At 41.2% G+C, this 14,923-nt stretch overlaps 1 protein-coding gene across 1 annotated transcript in view; it reads left to right on the top strand.

Annotated features, from left to right (window-relative positions):
• BPIFC (BPI fold containing family C) overlaps nucleotides 1-14,923 on the top strand; it is a 59,988-nt gene extending 45,065 nt beyond the window's left edge. Inside the window, exons 13-16 of the mRNA XM_004373800.2 lie at nucleotides 7,614-7,656; nucleotides 10,627-10,690; nucleotides 11,446-11,522; nucleotides 14,801-14,923. Coding sequence (XP_004373857.2) covers nucleotides 7,614-7,656; nucleotides 10,627-10,690; nucleotides 11,446-11,522; nucleotides 14,801-14,923 — 307 coding nt within the window. The remainder of the gene's footprint in view (nucleotides 1-7,613; nucleotides 7,657-10,626; nucleotides 10,691-11,445; nucleotides 11,523-14,800) is intronic.

Genomic DNA, 14,923 nt, shown 5'->3' with positions numbered 1-14,923 from the left:
AATCCACAAGAAAACTACTGGAACTAATAGAAGATTTCAGCAAAGTATCAAGATACAAGATAAACATACAAAAATCAGTTGGATTCCTTTACACTAACAAAGAGAACCTCAAAGAGGAGATCACCAAATCAATGTCATTTACAATATCCCCCCAGAAGATAAAATACTTAGGAATAAATCTAACCAGAGATGTAAAAGTCCTATACAATGAAAACTACAAGACACTACTGTAAGAAACCAAAAGAGACCTGCATAAGTGGAAAAACATACCTTGCTCATGGAAAAGAAGACTCATCATTGTGAAAATGTCAATTCTACCCAAAGCAATCTACAGATACAATGCAATCCCAATCCAAATGCCACTGGCATTTTTTAATGAGATGGAGAAACAAATCACCAACTTCATACAGAAAGGGAAGTGGCCCTGGATAAGTAAAGCATTACTGAAGAAGAAGAACAAAGTGGGAGGCTTCACACTACCTGTTTTTAGAACTTATTATACCACCACAGTAGTCAAAACAGCCTGGTACTGGTACGACAACAGGTACATAGACCAGTGGAACAGAATTGAGTATCCAGACATAAATTCACCCACCTATAAGCAGCTGATATTTTACAAAGGCCCGAAGTCCATTAATTGGGGAAAAGATAGTCTCTTTAACAAATGGTGCTGGCATAACTGGATATCTATCTGCAAAAAAACTGAAACAAGACCCCTACCTCACACTATGCACAAAAATCAACGCAAAATGGATCAAAGACTTAAATATAAAATCGAAAACAATAAAGATCATGGAAGAAAAAATACGGACAACACCAGGAGCCCTAATACATGGCATAAACAGAATACAAACCATAAGTAACAATGCACAAGCACCAGAAGAGAGACTAGATAAATGGGAGCTCTAAAAATCAAACTCTTATGTTTATCAAAAGACTTCACCAAAAGAGTAAAAAGACAACCTACAGACTGGGAAAAAATTTTTGGCTATGACAAATCTGATAAGCATCTAATCTCTAAAATCTACAGGATACTGCAGAACCTCAACAACAAAAAGACAAATAACCCAATTAAAAATGCGCAAAGGATATGAACAGGCACTTCACCAAAGAAGATATTCAGGTGGCTAACAGACACGTGAAGAAATGCTCATGATCATTAGCCATTAGAGAAATGCAGATCAAAACTACAATGAGATATCATCTCACCCCAACAAGGCTAGCATTAATCCAAAAAACACAAAATAATAAATGCTGGACAGGTTGTGGAGAGACTGGAACACTTACACACTGTTGGTGGGAATGTAAAATGGTACAACCACTTTGGAAATCGATTTGGCAGTTCTTTAATAAGCTAGAAATAGAAGTACCACATGATCCAGCTATCCTGCTTCTTGGAATATATCCTAGAGAAATAAGAGCCGTCACATGAATAGATATATGCACACTCATGTTCATCGCAGCACTGTTCACAACAGCAAAAAGATGGAAACAACCTAGGTGCCCCTCAACAGATGCAATGGATAAACAAATTATGGTACATCCACACAGTGGAATACTATGCAATGATAAAGAACAACAATGAAGCTGTGAAACATAACATGGAGGAAGCTGGAGGTCATTATGCTGAGTGAATTCAGTCAGTCACAGGACAAATATTGTATAAAACCACTATGATAAGAAGTCAAGAAAAGGTTTAAACACAGAGGGAAACATTCTTTGATGGTTACGAGGGTGGGGAGGGAGAGTGAGGGTTATTTACTAACTAGATAATAGATGAGAATAATTTTAGGTGAAGGGAAGGACAGAGCACACTACAGGGGACGTCAGGACAACTGGACTAAACCAAAGCTAAGAAGTTTCCTGAATACAATCAAACACTTTGAGGGACAGAGTAGCAGCCATAGGGGTCTGGGAACCATGCTTTCAGGGGACATCTAGGTCAACTGGCATAACAAGGCTTGTTAAGAAAATGGCCTGCATCCTACTTTGGTGAATGGCATCTGAGGTCTTAAAAGCTTGCCAAACGGCCATCTAAGATGCATCAATTGGTCCCAACCACCTGCAGTAAAGGAGAGTGAAGAACACCAAAGACACAAGGAAAGTATTAGCTCGAGAGACAGAAAAGGCCACATAAACCAGAGAGTTCATCAGCCTGAGACCTGAAGAACTAGATGGTGCCTGGCTACCACCAATGACCGCCCTGACAGGGAACACAACAGAGAGTCTTGGATGGAGCAGGAGAAAGGTGGGGTGCAGAACTCAAATTCTAGTAAAAAAGACTAGACTTAATGGTCTGAGACTAGAGGAACCCCGGAAAGCATGGCCCCCAGATTCTCTATCAGCCCAGAGCTAAAACAATTTCTGAGGCCAACAATTCAGACAGAAATTGGACTGGACTGTGGGACATAAAGTGATACTCATGAGGAGCGTGCCTCTTGGCTCAAGTAGATACAAGAGACTAAACGGGCAGCTTCTGTCCGGAGGTGAGATGGGAAGGCAGAGAGGTTTAGAAGCTAGTTGAATGGACATGGGGAATCAGAGGTGGAAAGGAAGAGTGTGCTGTCACAGTATGGGGAGAGCAATTAGGGTCACATAACAATGTACATATAAATTTTTGTATGGGAAACTAACTTGAAATGTAAACTTCATTTAAACTACAACAATAAAAAAAAAAAAAAGATCTTTAGATCGGAAGATCTTTATAGCCCTAGCCATTCTAGATTCTGGAGGCTCCAGCCCAAAATATATTGCATATGTACAAATGTATTCCATGTTAAATACAATTCATATCAAACTATGAGTGAGGTTGAGTTGTAGTGACTAGTGATCATAATGTTGCTTTTTGTATACATTTATTTAGGTATTTGTTCATTTCAGTTTTCAGAATTTTTTGGTATGTGCTTTGAAGCCAATATAATTTTTTTCTCTCTCTCTCAGGTCTATAGTGCCTAATGAGTAAAACAGTGCAGCATTAAGCAGTTCAGGGTTCCTAAGAATAAAATCCAAGGTACAGAATGAAAAGAGATGAGAGCAAAGGGGCAGCTGGGAGCCAGGGTACAGAAAGTCTCACGTGCCATGTAAAGTGACTTTGACTTTATCATGAGCCATTAAAGAATTTGGACTGAGAGTCATGTAGAGACATGCCTGTAATAGCTCACTCTAGGGATTATGTGGAAGATGGATTAAACGGGTCAAAACTGGAGGTAGAGTAATTCACTAGAAGGCTGATACAAAAGTGAGGCTCTAGACCAGGGCAAAAGTGAGCCATAGACGGCTAAAGAGGGGAAGCATCCTGTAATGGAAGGGAGCTCTGGACAGGCATCAAGGCATCTGAGTTCCATTCCCAACTTGCTATTAGTGTTTTCTGACTTTTTTTTTTTTTTTTTTTAATTTTTGGTGAACCTCAGGAGTGACTTCATTATTGAGGTAAAAGTTAGCCATACTCTCAGGGTTTCTCCAGTCTCTGTCAGGCCAGTAAGTCTGTTTTTTGTGTATGTATGTGAGTTAGAATTTTGTTCTACATTTTTCTCCAGCTCTGTTGGGGACCCTCTACTGTGATCCCTGTCAGAGCAGTCAGTGATGGCAGCCGGGCACCATCTAGCTGTGCTGGACTCAGTGTGGTGGAGGCCGTGGTAGTTGTGGTCCATTAGCCCTTTGGACTAATCTTTCCCTTGTGTCTTTGATTTTCTTCATTCTCCCTTGCTCTCGGAGGGGTGAGACCAGTGGAGTGTCTTGGATGGCTGCTCAGAAGCTTTTAAGACCCCAGATGCTACTCACCAAAGTAGAATGTAGAACATTTTCTTTATAAACTATGTTGTGCCAATTGAGCTAGATGTTCCATGAGACCATGGTCCCCACAGCCCTCAGCCCAGTAATTTGGTCCCTCAGGGAGTTTCGATTTGTCCATGGAGCTTCAGTGACCTTACCCTGAACAAGTTGTGCTGGCTTCCCCAGTATTGTGTACTGTCTTACCCTTCACCGAAGTTACCACTTATCTATTGTCTATTTAGTGTTTTTCAGCCCCCGCCCCTCCCCTCCCTCGTAACCATCAAAGATTGTTTCTTCTTGTGTGTAAACTTTTTCATGAGTTTTTATAGTAGTGGTCTCATGCAATACTTCTCCTTTTGTGATTGACTTATTTCACTCAGCATAATGCCGTCCAGATTCATCCATGTTGTGAGATGCTTCGCAGGTTAACCATTGTTCTTTATCGTTGCATAGTATTCCATTGTGTGTATGTACCATAGTTTGTTTATCCATTCATCTGTTGACGGACATCTAGGTTGTTTCCATCTTTTTGCTATTGTGAACAAAGCTGCAATGTACATGGGTGTGATTATGTCTATTCCTGTGACGGCTCTTATTTCTCTAGGATGTAATCCTAGGAGCGGGATTGCTGGATCATATGGTATTTCTATTTCTCGCTTTCTAAGGAAATGCCGTATCATTTTCCAGAATGGTTGTACCATTTTGCATTCCCACCAGCAGTGCATAAGAGTTCCAATCTCTCACGTTTTCTGTCTTTGGACCTCAGCTTTCCCATCCGTAAAATGAAGAGGTCCACCTGTTGTTTACTATTGCCTCATTTATAAGGAGCATAGAAAATCAGGTGTATATATTAGGAGGACTGCGTATGGATCAGCCCTTGGCAAAATTGGGAAAGAGACAATGTTGTTCTTTAGCTTTCTTATGGAAATCCCCATAAAGTATCACGCATCAGGACACGCCGTCACCCACACTTGCCAAGGTGTAGGAGCGCTTCCTACTGCTTGGACCTACAGTTTTGTTGGTGTTCGACAAATAATATAATGAACATTATGTCCTGGCATTGTATATGCCAGGCACAGTTCTAAGCATTTAATGAGCATTATTTCATTCAATCTTCACCGCAACCCTATGAGACAGGTACTACTCTTTTTCTTATTCTATGGATTAGAAAACTAAGATCCAGAGAAATTAAGTAAATCTGCCTAGTTAGTAAGAGGTAGATATGGAGCTCAAACCCAGGCCTTCTGCTAACAGTCCCTAAAAACCAAAAAACCATACCCACTGCCATCAAGTTGATTCTGACTCGTGTTGCCATTGGGCCAGTTGCGACTCATAGTGACCCTACGTACAACAGAACGAAACACTGGCCAGTCCTGCGCCATCCTATCAATTGTTGTTATGTTTGAGCCCATTTGTTGCAGCCACTGTGTCAATCCATCTAATTGGGGGTCTTCCTCTTTTTCGCTGACCCTCTACTTTACCAAGCATTATGTCCTTCTACAGGGACTGATCCCACCTGATAACATGTCCAAATGATGTGAGATGTAGTCTCGCCATCCTTGCTTCGAAGGAGCATCCTGCTTGTACTTCTTCCAAGACAGATTTGTTCGTTCTTTTGGCAGTCCATGGTATGGTCAGTATTCTTTGCCCACACCACAATTCAAAGGCACCAATTCTTTTTGGTCTTATTCATCGCCCAGCTTTCATATGCATATCAGGTGGTTGAAAACACCATGGCTTGGGTCAGGCGCACCTTAGTCTTCAAGGTGACATCTTTGCTTTTCAACACTTCAAAGAGGTCTTTTGCAGCAGATTTGCCCAATGCGTCTTTTGATTTCTTGACTGTTCCTTCCATGAGTGTTGATTGTGGATGCAAGTAAAATGAAATCCTTGACAATTTCAGTCTTTTCTCCGTTTATCACGATCTTGCTCATTGGTCCAGTTGTGAGAATTTTTGTTTCCTTTATGTTGAGGTATAATCCGTACTGAAGCCTGTGGTCTTTGATCTTCATCAGTAAGTGCTTCAAGTCCTCCTCACTTTCAGCAAGCAAGGTTGTATCATCTGCATATCCCAAGTTGTTAATGAGTCTTCCTCCAATCCTGATGTCCCATTCTTCTTCATATAGTCCAGCTTCTCAGATTATTTGCTCAGCATACAGATTGAGTAAGTATGGTGAAAAGATTCAACCCTGACACACACCTTTGCTGACTTTAAACCATGTTCTGTTCGAATGACTGCCTCTTGGCCTATGTACAGGTTCCTCATGAGCACAGTTAAGTGTTCTGGAACTCCCATTCTTCGCAATGTTATCCATAATTTGTTATGATCCACACAGTTGAATGCCTTTGCATAGTCTATAAAACACAGGTAAACATTTTGACTCATAGCAACCCTATAACAATTATTCTGCACTGCCTTCCACATCAGATAGCTATCATAACTAGCATTGCATTTATGCATTACAACTGAGCAGCTAAAACAAATGGTACAGGTAATACGACCTTCTGAGGAAGGGAGTGTGGCCTATACTGAGCACGGAATTTAAAGTCAAGTAGACTAGGATTTCACCACTGTCTATACATTTGTCATACTGTGGTGGCTTACATGTTGATATGATGCTGGAAGCTGTACCACTGTATTTTAAATACCAGCCAAGTCACATGGTAGACAGGTGTCAGCAGAACTTTTAAACTAAAACAGACTGGGGAGAAAGGCCTGGAGATCAACTTCTGAAAATTAGCCAATGAAAACCCTATGGATCACAGAACATTGTCTGAGATTCACATCATAAGGAGGGATCGATCACTGCAGAAGGACATCATGTTTGGTAGAGTAGAGGGCCCGTGAAGGTGAGGGAAACCTTCAGTGAGATGGATTGACACAATGGCCACAACGATGGGCTCAAGCAGAGCAACAATCATGAAGATGGCGCAGGACTAGGCAACATTTTGTTCTGTTATACGTAAGGTTGCTGAGTCGGAGTTGACTCCATGGCAACTAACAACCAACTGGAATTTGTCATCTGGATCCATTAGTTGCTGGCTGTGTGATCTTAGGGTAATTACTTGCCCTCTCTGAACATCAGTTTCCTCACCTGCAAAAAGAGAGGTAGTAATAGCATCCAGTTCCTGAAGAAGGACATCATGCTTGGTAAAGTAAAGGGTCAGTGAAAGAGGAAGACCTTCAATGAGATGGATTGACACAGTGTCTGCAACAATGGACTCGAGCATAACAACGATCGTGAGGATGGTGCAGGACCAGGCAGTGTTTCGATCTGTTGTTCAAAGGGTCGCTATGAGTCGGAAACAACTTGACAGCACTTAGCAACCACCACGACATCACAAAAGGTTAGCGTGAAGATTAAATGTAAAAAATGTTTATAAAGTTCCTGGACGAGTGCATGTCACAAACTATCATCACCATCACCTTTAACCCCACCGCTATCATCATCATTGTCATCACTATTGTCGTATTTATTGATAAAGGACCAGCCTGGTTCAGGGAAGTTATAAGGTTGAATTCAGAGCAGGAAGACCTGAAAACTGCTTCTTAATATTGTTCTGCATTCATTCCAAGTTACCAACAATAAGTCCTATATAACAAATGCACTTGGAGAACCCATCCTGATTACAAATCCAAGGCTTCTTCTATTCCTGCTCTGCTCCTTAGGCAGCAAAATACAGTGCAAGATGTAGTAGAACACTATGTCCTTGCAAGTTTGTTTGTGCGTTTTTTCAGTAGTGACTTACTGGCCTAAAGGAATCCCTTTCTTTTTATTGTCTCTGTTAAGGTCATTGTTTTTCAACCTACCCTCTTTTAACCTTTTCTTGTTTCCTTTCAGATTCCGCCTCTCTTTGCCAGAGTCCAATCGCAGCAATATTGAGGTAGGAATTGGGGCTCTCAGAGTTCCCTGGAAGGGGAAGAATCACATTTTCCTTTAGGCTAGAGGGTTGTTTTCTCTACCTCTGAACACTTGATTTCTCCATGAGTGTAGGTTTTAACTTTAAAGTTTCTTATGTAGTTACTCATCTACGAAGCCCATTAAATGTTAAACAAGAGAGGAACCCTCCCGTTCAGTTTTATCTATGCAGAAAGATTTAAGAAAGAATTTGAAAGACAGTTAAAACATGTGTAATGCCAGAAGAACAGGCAGTCTCAGAGAGATTTCGTTTTCTAGATAAAATAATCCCCAATAGTTAAATTTCGAAGCCCTGGTGGCACAGTGTTTAAGTGATACGGCTGCTAACCAAAAGGTCGGCAGTTCAGATCGACCAGCCGCTCCTTGGAAGCTCTGTGGGGCAGTTCTACTCTGTCTTGTATGGTCAGTATGGGTCAGAATCGACTTGACAGTGACTCAACAGGAACAGGTTTGGTTTGGTTTATAGTTAAATTTAAGGTCCAGAATCCCAGAGGAAGAGGCTGTATGTAAATTATCAGACCATGATTAGGTTTGCCTTTGAAGGCACTCCACCCATCTCCTAAAATTGGATCAAGGCTGGTCGTGTAGATACCATCCCAACCTAGTGACCTCCTGTTAGGAAAGGACTCCCTCTCCTAACACGAAACTTGGAAATCCCCACCCTCCAGGTTTCAGGAAGATCAACCAAAACACTAAATGGCGTTTAGATCCAGTTACAGGTCTACCTCATTCATTCATGGATGACACTACCATAAAGAAGATAAGTGCATGGATTTTGGTATCAGAATTCCAGGATAGAACAGTGCCTAGTTCATGGTCAGTCTTATATAAATGTTATTTATTAATTGCATCGATATTTATTCATTTTACAAATCTTATTGAGCCAGGCACCATTCTAATGAGTAAAACAGATAAAGCCATTACTCTTAGAGCACTTAAATTCTACAGCAGAGGTTCTCAACTAGGGGAGATTCCCCCCACCCCAGGGGACATTTGGCAATATCTACAGACATTTTTTATGTCACAGCTTGGGAGGTGGTGTGCTACTGGTATCTAGTGAGTAGAAACCAGGGATGCTGCTAAACATCCTACAATGCACAGGACAACCTTTACAACCAGAAAGAATTATCTGGTCCAACATGTCAATACGGCCACTGTTGGGAAACCCTTTCTAGAATGTGTATGCATATGTGACATACAATCAACAAACAACCAGATATACATCGTGGGAGCTGAAAATATATAGAGAAAAATAAAGCAGGCAAGAGAAGCAATTTAGGTATGGAGCAAGGGATTGTAACGTTGGGGTTGTTGAGAGGATTAGCTAAGATTGTATATGAAATTGACTTAGCACATTGCCTGCATGGTAAATATTAAGTATTAAATAAATGATGGCCATTGTTTTTATATTTATAGTAATTCTTTCAATCATTGCCACCTGTATGTCCAGGGGATAGTATAGCATAATGGCTGCATATCCAAACTCTGAGGCTAAACTGTGTGAGTTCAAATCCCACTTGCTGGCTGTATGGCCTTGTACAAGTCAGGGCCTGTTATTACCATGTTTAAGTATTACCATGTTTCACAAAAACAGCTATAAGATGAGACTAGATCTGGGGAAAATAGCCAAGAAGTCAGAGAATTTAGCCAGAATACCAAACAAAATGTTTGTTTATTTTTTAATTGTACAGGGGCACCCTGAGTTTCAGGCTGGGAAGATTAGGATCCAATAGCAATAGTGTGAATAGGTGGGAAATAGGTCAGACCTTTCATGCCCAACATTGAGGTCTAAAATGTCAGTATTGTTTCATGCACTGTCCCCTGGCATAACCATTTGGTAGATGATAGATGATAGTCAATGAGAATGCATAGCTGACTTTCTCAAAAATAGTGTTTCCTGAGCCAAGAGAGGGGCTTCCAAGTCAAAGTCTTCTAAGAAGACCCAAGTAAACTGCTTAGAATCAACAACGAGGTGTGCTAAACATGATTATTTCTGAAGAAATAACCAAACCAAAAACCAAACCTGTTGCCAATGAGTCAATTCCAACTCATAGCAACCCTATAGGACAGAGAATCTCTGCCCCATAGGGTTCCAGTGAGCAGCTGGTGGATTCAAACTGCCACCCTTTTGGTTAGCAGCCAAGCTCTTAACCACTGCATCGCCAGAGTGAAAAAGAACAGAAATAACATATACCAAGCACTGGTCTAAACATTTTACTAATTCTAATTTGTTTAATCCTGTGAGATTAGTACTATTATCTTCATTTCACAATGAAGAAAATTGAAGCACAGAGAGGTTAAGTTACTTTCCCAACATCACACAATAAATGATAGAACCTAGGATAAACCTAGGAAGTCTAGCTTCAGAGCCAGCATTACTAGACTACAAAGAGATTTTTCTTATTGCTAAGCATAAAGGATGTTCAAAAAATTCACATTGAATGAACTGGTGTTCATCATAGTCCATTTATTTTTAATACCTGAATCTTCCCAGGAACCAGCGCTCTGGCTTAGGTTATACAACTGCCACAGCTTATTAAAGATAGAGTGAGTGTTCTTGTGTTACCCTTAATTTCAAAGCATAATATAATGCAAAGAAACTCTTGTGACAGGAGTTCCCCAATAAATAAAGAGCACTAACTGGGAAATCTATTAGTTGCTCTTGATTGTGTTACTTGGTAGATATCTAAGCTGTTTGCTGCCACCATGTAGTCCCTCTGTATTTGTCATCACCATGATCCAGCACAGAGGGGAACAAGGGGGAAAGAGGCTGGGAACTCTGTTACATAGTTTCCCACAAAATATCATTCGGGGTCTGGAAATTTAGTGTATCCCCATGGAGAGGGTCTAGTTATTGCACTCTATCCTAACCAGGCAAGGTAGTTTCAAAATGCCCTGATTTGATAAGTAACTGAGTTTCCCCTACACATCTTAGGTCTTGAGGTTTGAGAATATTCTGTCTTCCATTCTTCACTTTGGAGTACTCCCACTGGCCAACGGTAAGGCATTCTTGGGAAACGAAGTGTCTCATGGATATTGGCTAAACATAGGAGATTGTTTGGGGCTTTCCATTCCTTGTACTTCTAGAGTGCTGCTGTGGGTCCAAGCAAGAGCCAGAAATTACAAAGTTTGTGCCGTCAATGATATGGTTGCGAAATTAATTATTTCAGGTCCAAGCCCCGTTAGCAACACTATTTGCAGACTCAGCAAGAAGGGCTGACTCTGGTTGAGTGAAGGAAATTGAAACCATTCTCTTTAGGCAGTAAACAGACTCCTTCAGATCAACTGGGAAATGAGATTATTCTCCCTAGGGGGTATTTTTGTGATTCTTATGCAAGGAGCACCGTCTGGACAGAAACAGTTGAAATGAATGACAGTCCTGGGCCTTACCCTGCACAGCCATTGTTGACAAATTGTATCGTATTGAATATGGCTCAGTTAAAATATTTTTTATGTTAGAAATCAAAATGTCCCCAGGGGCCCCTTATTAGCAGCAACACTAATTTGGCAAATTGCCGACATTTTTCCACTGTCCAAATGCACATAATTATGGGTGCATTTTTCTTAAGCACTGATTAACGAACAGCTCTTCCAGGAAAACGCTAGGGACATGTCACTCAGAGAATTAAATCACAGAACGAGGAAGAGTGGAAAGATAAATTATTTAAAAGCTGCTGATTAGTCCCTTGCTAAAAATTTGCCTAAACTTCGGTGCCCAGACACGATTATTTTACAACATTTTTCTATGTTTTAGCAAAATTGCAGCAAGGATTTCCCCTGCCCAACCCGCACAAAATCTCATTCGTCAATTCAGATATCGAGGTTCTTAAGGTAAGAACACAAATATCCTCTTAATTAACCTATTTCCCTTCAGAGTAGGATAAGTCTCTTCCTGTTTTATTTACTTTTATTTTTTCCTGCCCCAAGGAATTTCATAAACAAAACGTTTAGCTCTAAAAACTTGGAATTAACATTGGCTAGCATTTAAACTTGAGTTTAAAAGTCAGACCAAGTCCAATTTCATTTAGCAGCCAAATTTATTCACTCCACAGTTCAAGAAGACGTACTTTAGGGTCCTTTATTTCATTTATTCTACAAGAAAGCCTATAAGACTCTGATTATTAGTCCCATTTTATATATGAGCAGAGGGCAGTGGTAGAATTCTCACCTTCCATGCTGGATGCCCAGATTCAATTCCCAGGCAATGCACCTCACGTACAGCCTCAGTGGAGGCTTGTGTGTTGCTATGATGCTGAGCAGGTTTCAGTGGAACTTCCAGACTAAGACAGACTAGAAAGAAAGGCCTGGCAATCTACTTCCAAAACTCAGTCAGTAAAAACCCTATGGACCACAACAGTCCCATCCATAACTGATGATGAGGATGGCCCAGAACCAGGGGTTTGGGGGTTGACAGGACGGCAGTTAACAAGAACAACATAGACCATGAAACTAAGAGAAGGGGTCATTCAGCTGGAAAGGGTGTGGCAGTGACCAGACTGGCTCTTCTTTTTTTTTCCTGCTGTGCTTTAGGTGAAAGTTTATAGCTCAAGTTAATTTCTCAATCAAAAATTTATACACATATTGTTTTGTGACATCAGTTGCAATCCCCACAATGTGACAGCACTTTCCCCCTTTTCCACCCCAAGTTCTCTGTATCCATTCAACCAGTTCCTGTCCCTTCCTGCCTTCTCATCTGGCTTTTGGACAGGAGTTGACCATTTTGTATCATATATTTGAATGAACGAAGAAGCATGTTCCTTATGTGTGTTATTTTTTGTTCTGTGGTGTTGTCCAATCTTTGTGTGAAAAGTGGACTTCAGGAATGGTTTCTGTTCTGGGTTAGCAGAGTGTCCAGGGGTCATAGTTTCCGGAGTTAACTCCAGTCTCTTTTTTCATGAGTTTGAATTCTATTCTACGTTTGTCTCCTGCTCTGTCCAGGACTCTCTGTTGTGATCTGTCAGAGCGGTCGTTGGTGGTAGCCAGGCCCCATCTAGTTCTTCTGGTCTAAGGCCGGTGGAGTCTTTGGTTCATGTGGTCCTTTAGTCCTTTGTACTAATATTTTTCTTGTGTTTTCTTCATTCTCCTTTGCTCCAGATGGGACCAATAGATGTATCTTAGACGGCCACTTGCAAGCTTTTAAGATACCAGACACTACTCACCAAAGTCAGATGTAGAACATTTTCTTTATGAACTATGGACCTAGAGGTCCCCCAAGGCCATGGTCCCCAGGCCCTAGACACAGCTGCTTGGTCCCTCGAAGTATTTGGATGCGTCTGGAAGACTTCTGTGCTTTTGCTTTGGTCCAGTTGTGCTGACTTCCCCTGTATTGTGTGTTGCCCTTCCCTTCACCACAATTGACACTTGTCTACTATCTAGTTAATAATTTCCTCTCCCCCTCCCTCCCCACCCTCATTACCATCAAAGGATGCTTTTTTCTGTGTGTAAACTTTTTCTTAAGTTCTTATAACAGTGGTCTCATACAATATTTGTCCTCTTGTGACTACCTTATTTCATTCAGCATAATGCCTTCCAGATTCATCCATGTTGTGAGATGTTTCACGGGTTCATCATTGATCTTTATCGTTGTATAGTATTCCACTGTGTGTATGTACCATAATTTACTTATCCATTCATCTGTTGAAGGGCATTTAGGTTGTTTCCGTCTTCAGACTGGCTCTTCTGATACCCCAGTTCATGAACTTTCCCCACCTCTGGGTCTAAGGATCTGTCAAGGGCTATTCTCAGGTTTATCATTATTAACTAATTTCAGGCCACCTTTGTTTCTTCTTTTTTGGCACTTTTTTGTTGGGGAGGTAGAAATAAGTTTCTGATGGAATTCTCCAATCCTATACATTTCTTACCTTCTTTTCCCCTCCTACTCCTCTCCTCTCTCACATACTCTCATGCACACACATACACACACAAGGTTCTACAAATACTTAAGTCATATCAGGTGACAGTAATCCAAAATGGCCTCTTCTGTGTGGGAGGGTGTAAGGGAGCACATCCACCTGCAGATATAGGTTTGGTTGTGGATATTCCTGTATACCTAATAGTAGTTGCTGCATGTATATTAATATAGACAATAGAGCACACAAGGGCACAGCCATGGAAACTCCTTAGACATAACCAAACACCATGCGGGACAAAGTTCCTAGGCTCAAAGGTGAAGAACCATAGACTTGGAGGACATCTACGTCAATTGGCACAACATAGCTCATAAAGACTATGTTCTGTATCCTACTGTGGTGAGTAGCGTCTGGGGTCTTAAAAGATTGCGATTAGCCATCTAAGAAACGGCTATCGGTCTCTTCCCATCGGAGCAAAGGAGAGTGAAGAAAACCAAAGACTCAAGGGAACAATTACTCCAAAGAACTAACGGACCAAATGAACCAGCCTACACAACCCCAAGACCAGTAGAACTAGATGGTGGACAGCTACCACTATCAGCTGTTCTGACTGGGATCACAACAGAGGGTCCCCAGACAGAGCAGAAAAAAAATATAGAACAAAAAATCAAATTCACAAAAAAGATCAGTCTTACTAGTCTGATAGAGACTGAAGGAACCCCCAAGACTATGGTCAAAGACACTCTTCTGACCTGGAACTGAAACCGTTCTCACAGACCACCTTTCAGCCAAACAATAGACAGACCCATAAAATAAACTATAACACCCAAGAGGAACGTGTTCCTTAGAACAATCAATTGTATGAGATCAAAAGGACAACATTTGCCCAAAAGCAGAGATGAGAAGGCAGAAAGGGGTGGCAAATCCAGACAAAAGGAAACAGGGAACCAAGGGCAGAAATGGGGAGAATGCTAACACACTGAGGGAAAATGCACCCAATGCCATGAAATGCTTTATGTACAAATGATTGAATGCGAAGCTAATTTGCTCTGTGAACTTTCACCTAAAGCACAATAAAAAAAATTTAAAAAAATAAAATACGAGTAGTTGAGGAAAAAAAATGGCCTGCTGTATGTCTGAGACGCTGTCAAGGGAGGAGGGGAGAGGTGTGGTGCGGTGGAGCCCTCAGGCAAACCCAGATATCCTGAGGCTGCAAGTGCCCAAAGTTTGACATTGTCTTTTTTGTTACATCCTTTCCAGGGTTTCCTTTTGATTTCCACCGACCTGAAGTATGAAACAAACTCAAAGCAGCAGCCAGGAGTCCATGGCTGGGAAGCTCTGAACCTGATAAAAGGATACTGGAGGGGGAAGCTAGCCCCTTGA

This window comes from Trichechus manatus, unplaced genomic scaffold, assembly GCF_000243295.1.
Source record: "Trichechus manatus latirostris isolate Lorelei unplaced genomic scaffold, TriManLat1.0 scaffold00027, whole genome shotgun sequence".
NCBI classification, from domain to species: Eukaryota; Metazoa; Chordata; class Mammalia; order Sirenia; family Trichechidae; genus Trichechus; species Trichechus manatus.
The sequence above is the reverse complement of the archived record's forward strand: the minus strand, read 5'-3'. Positions and strand labels throughout refer to the sequence as shown.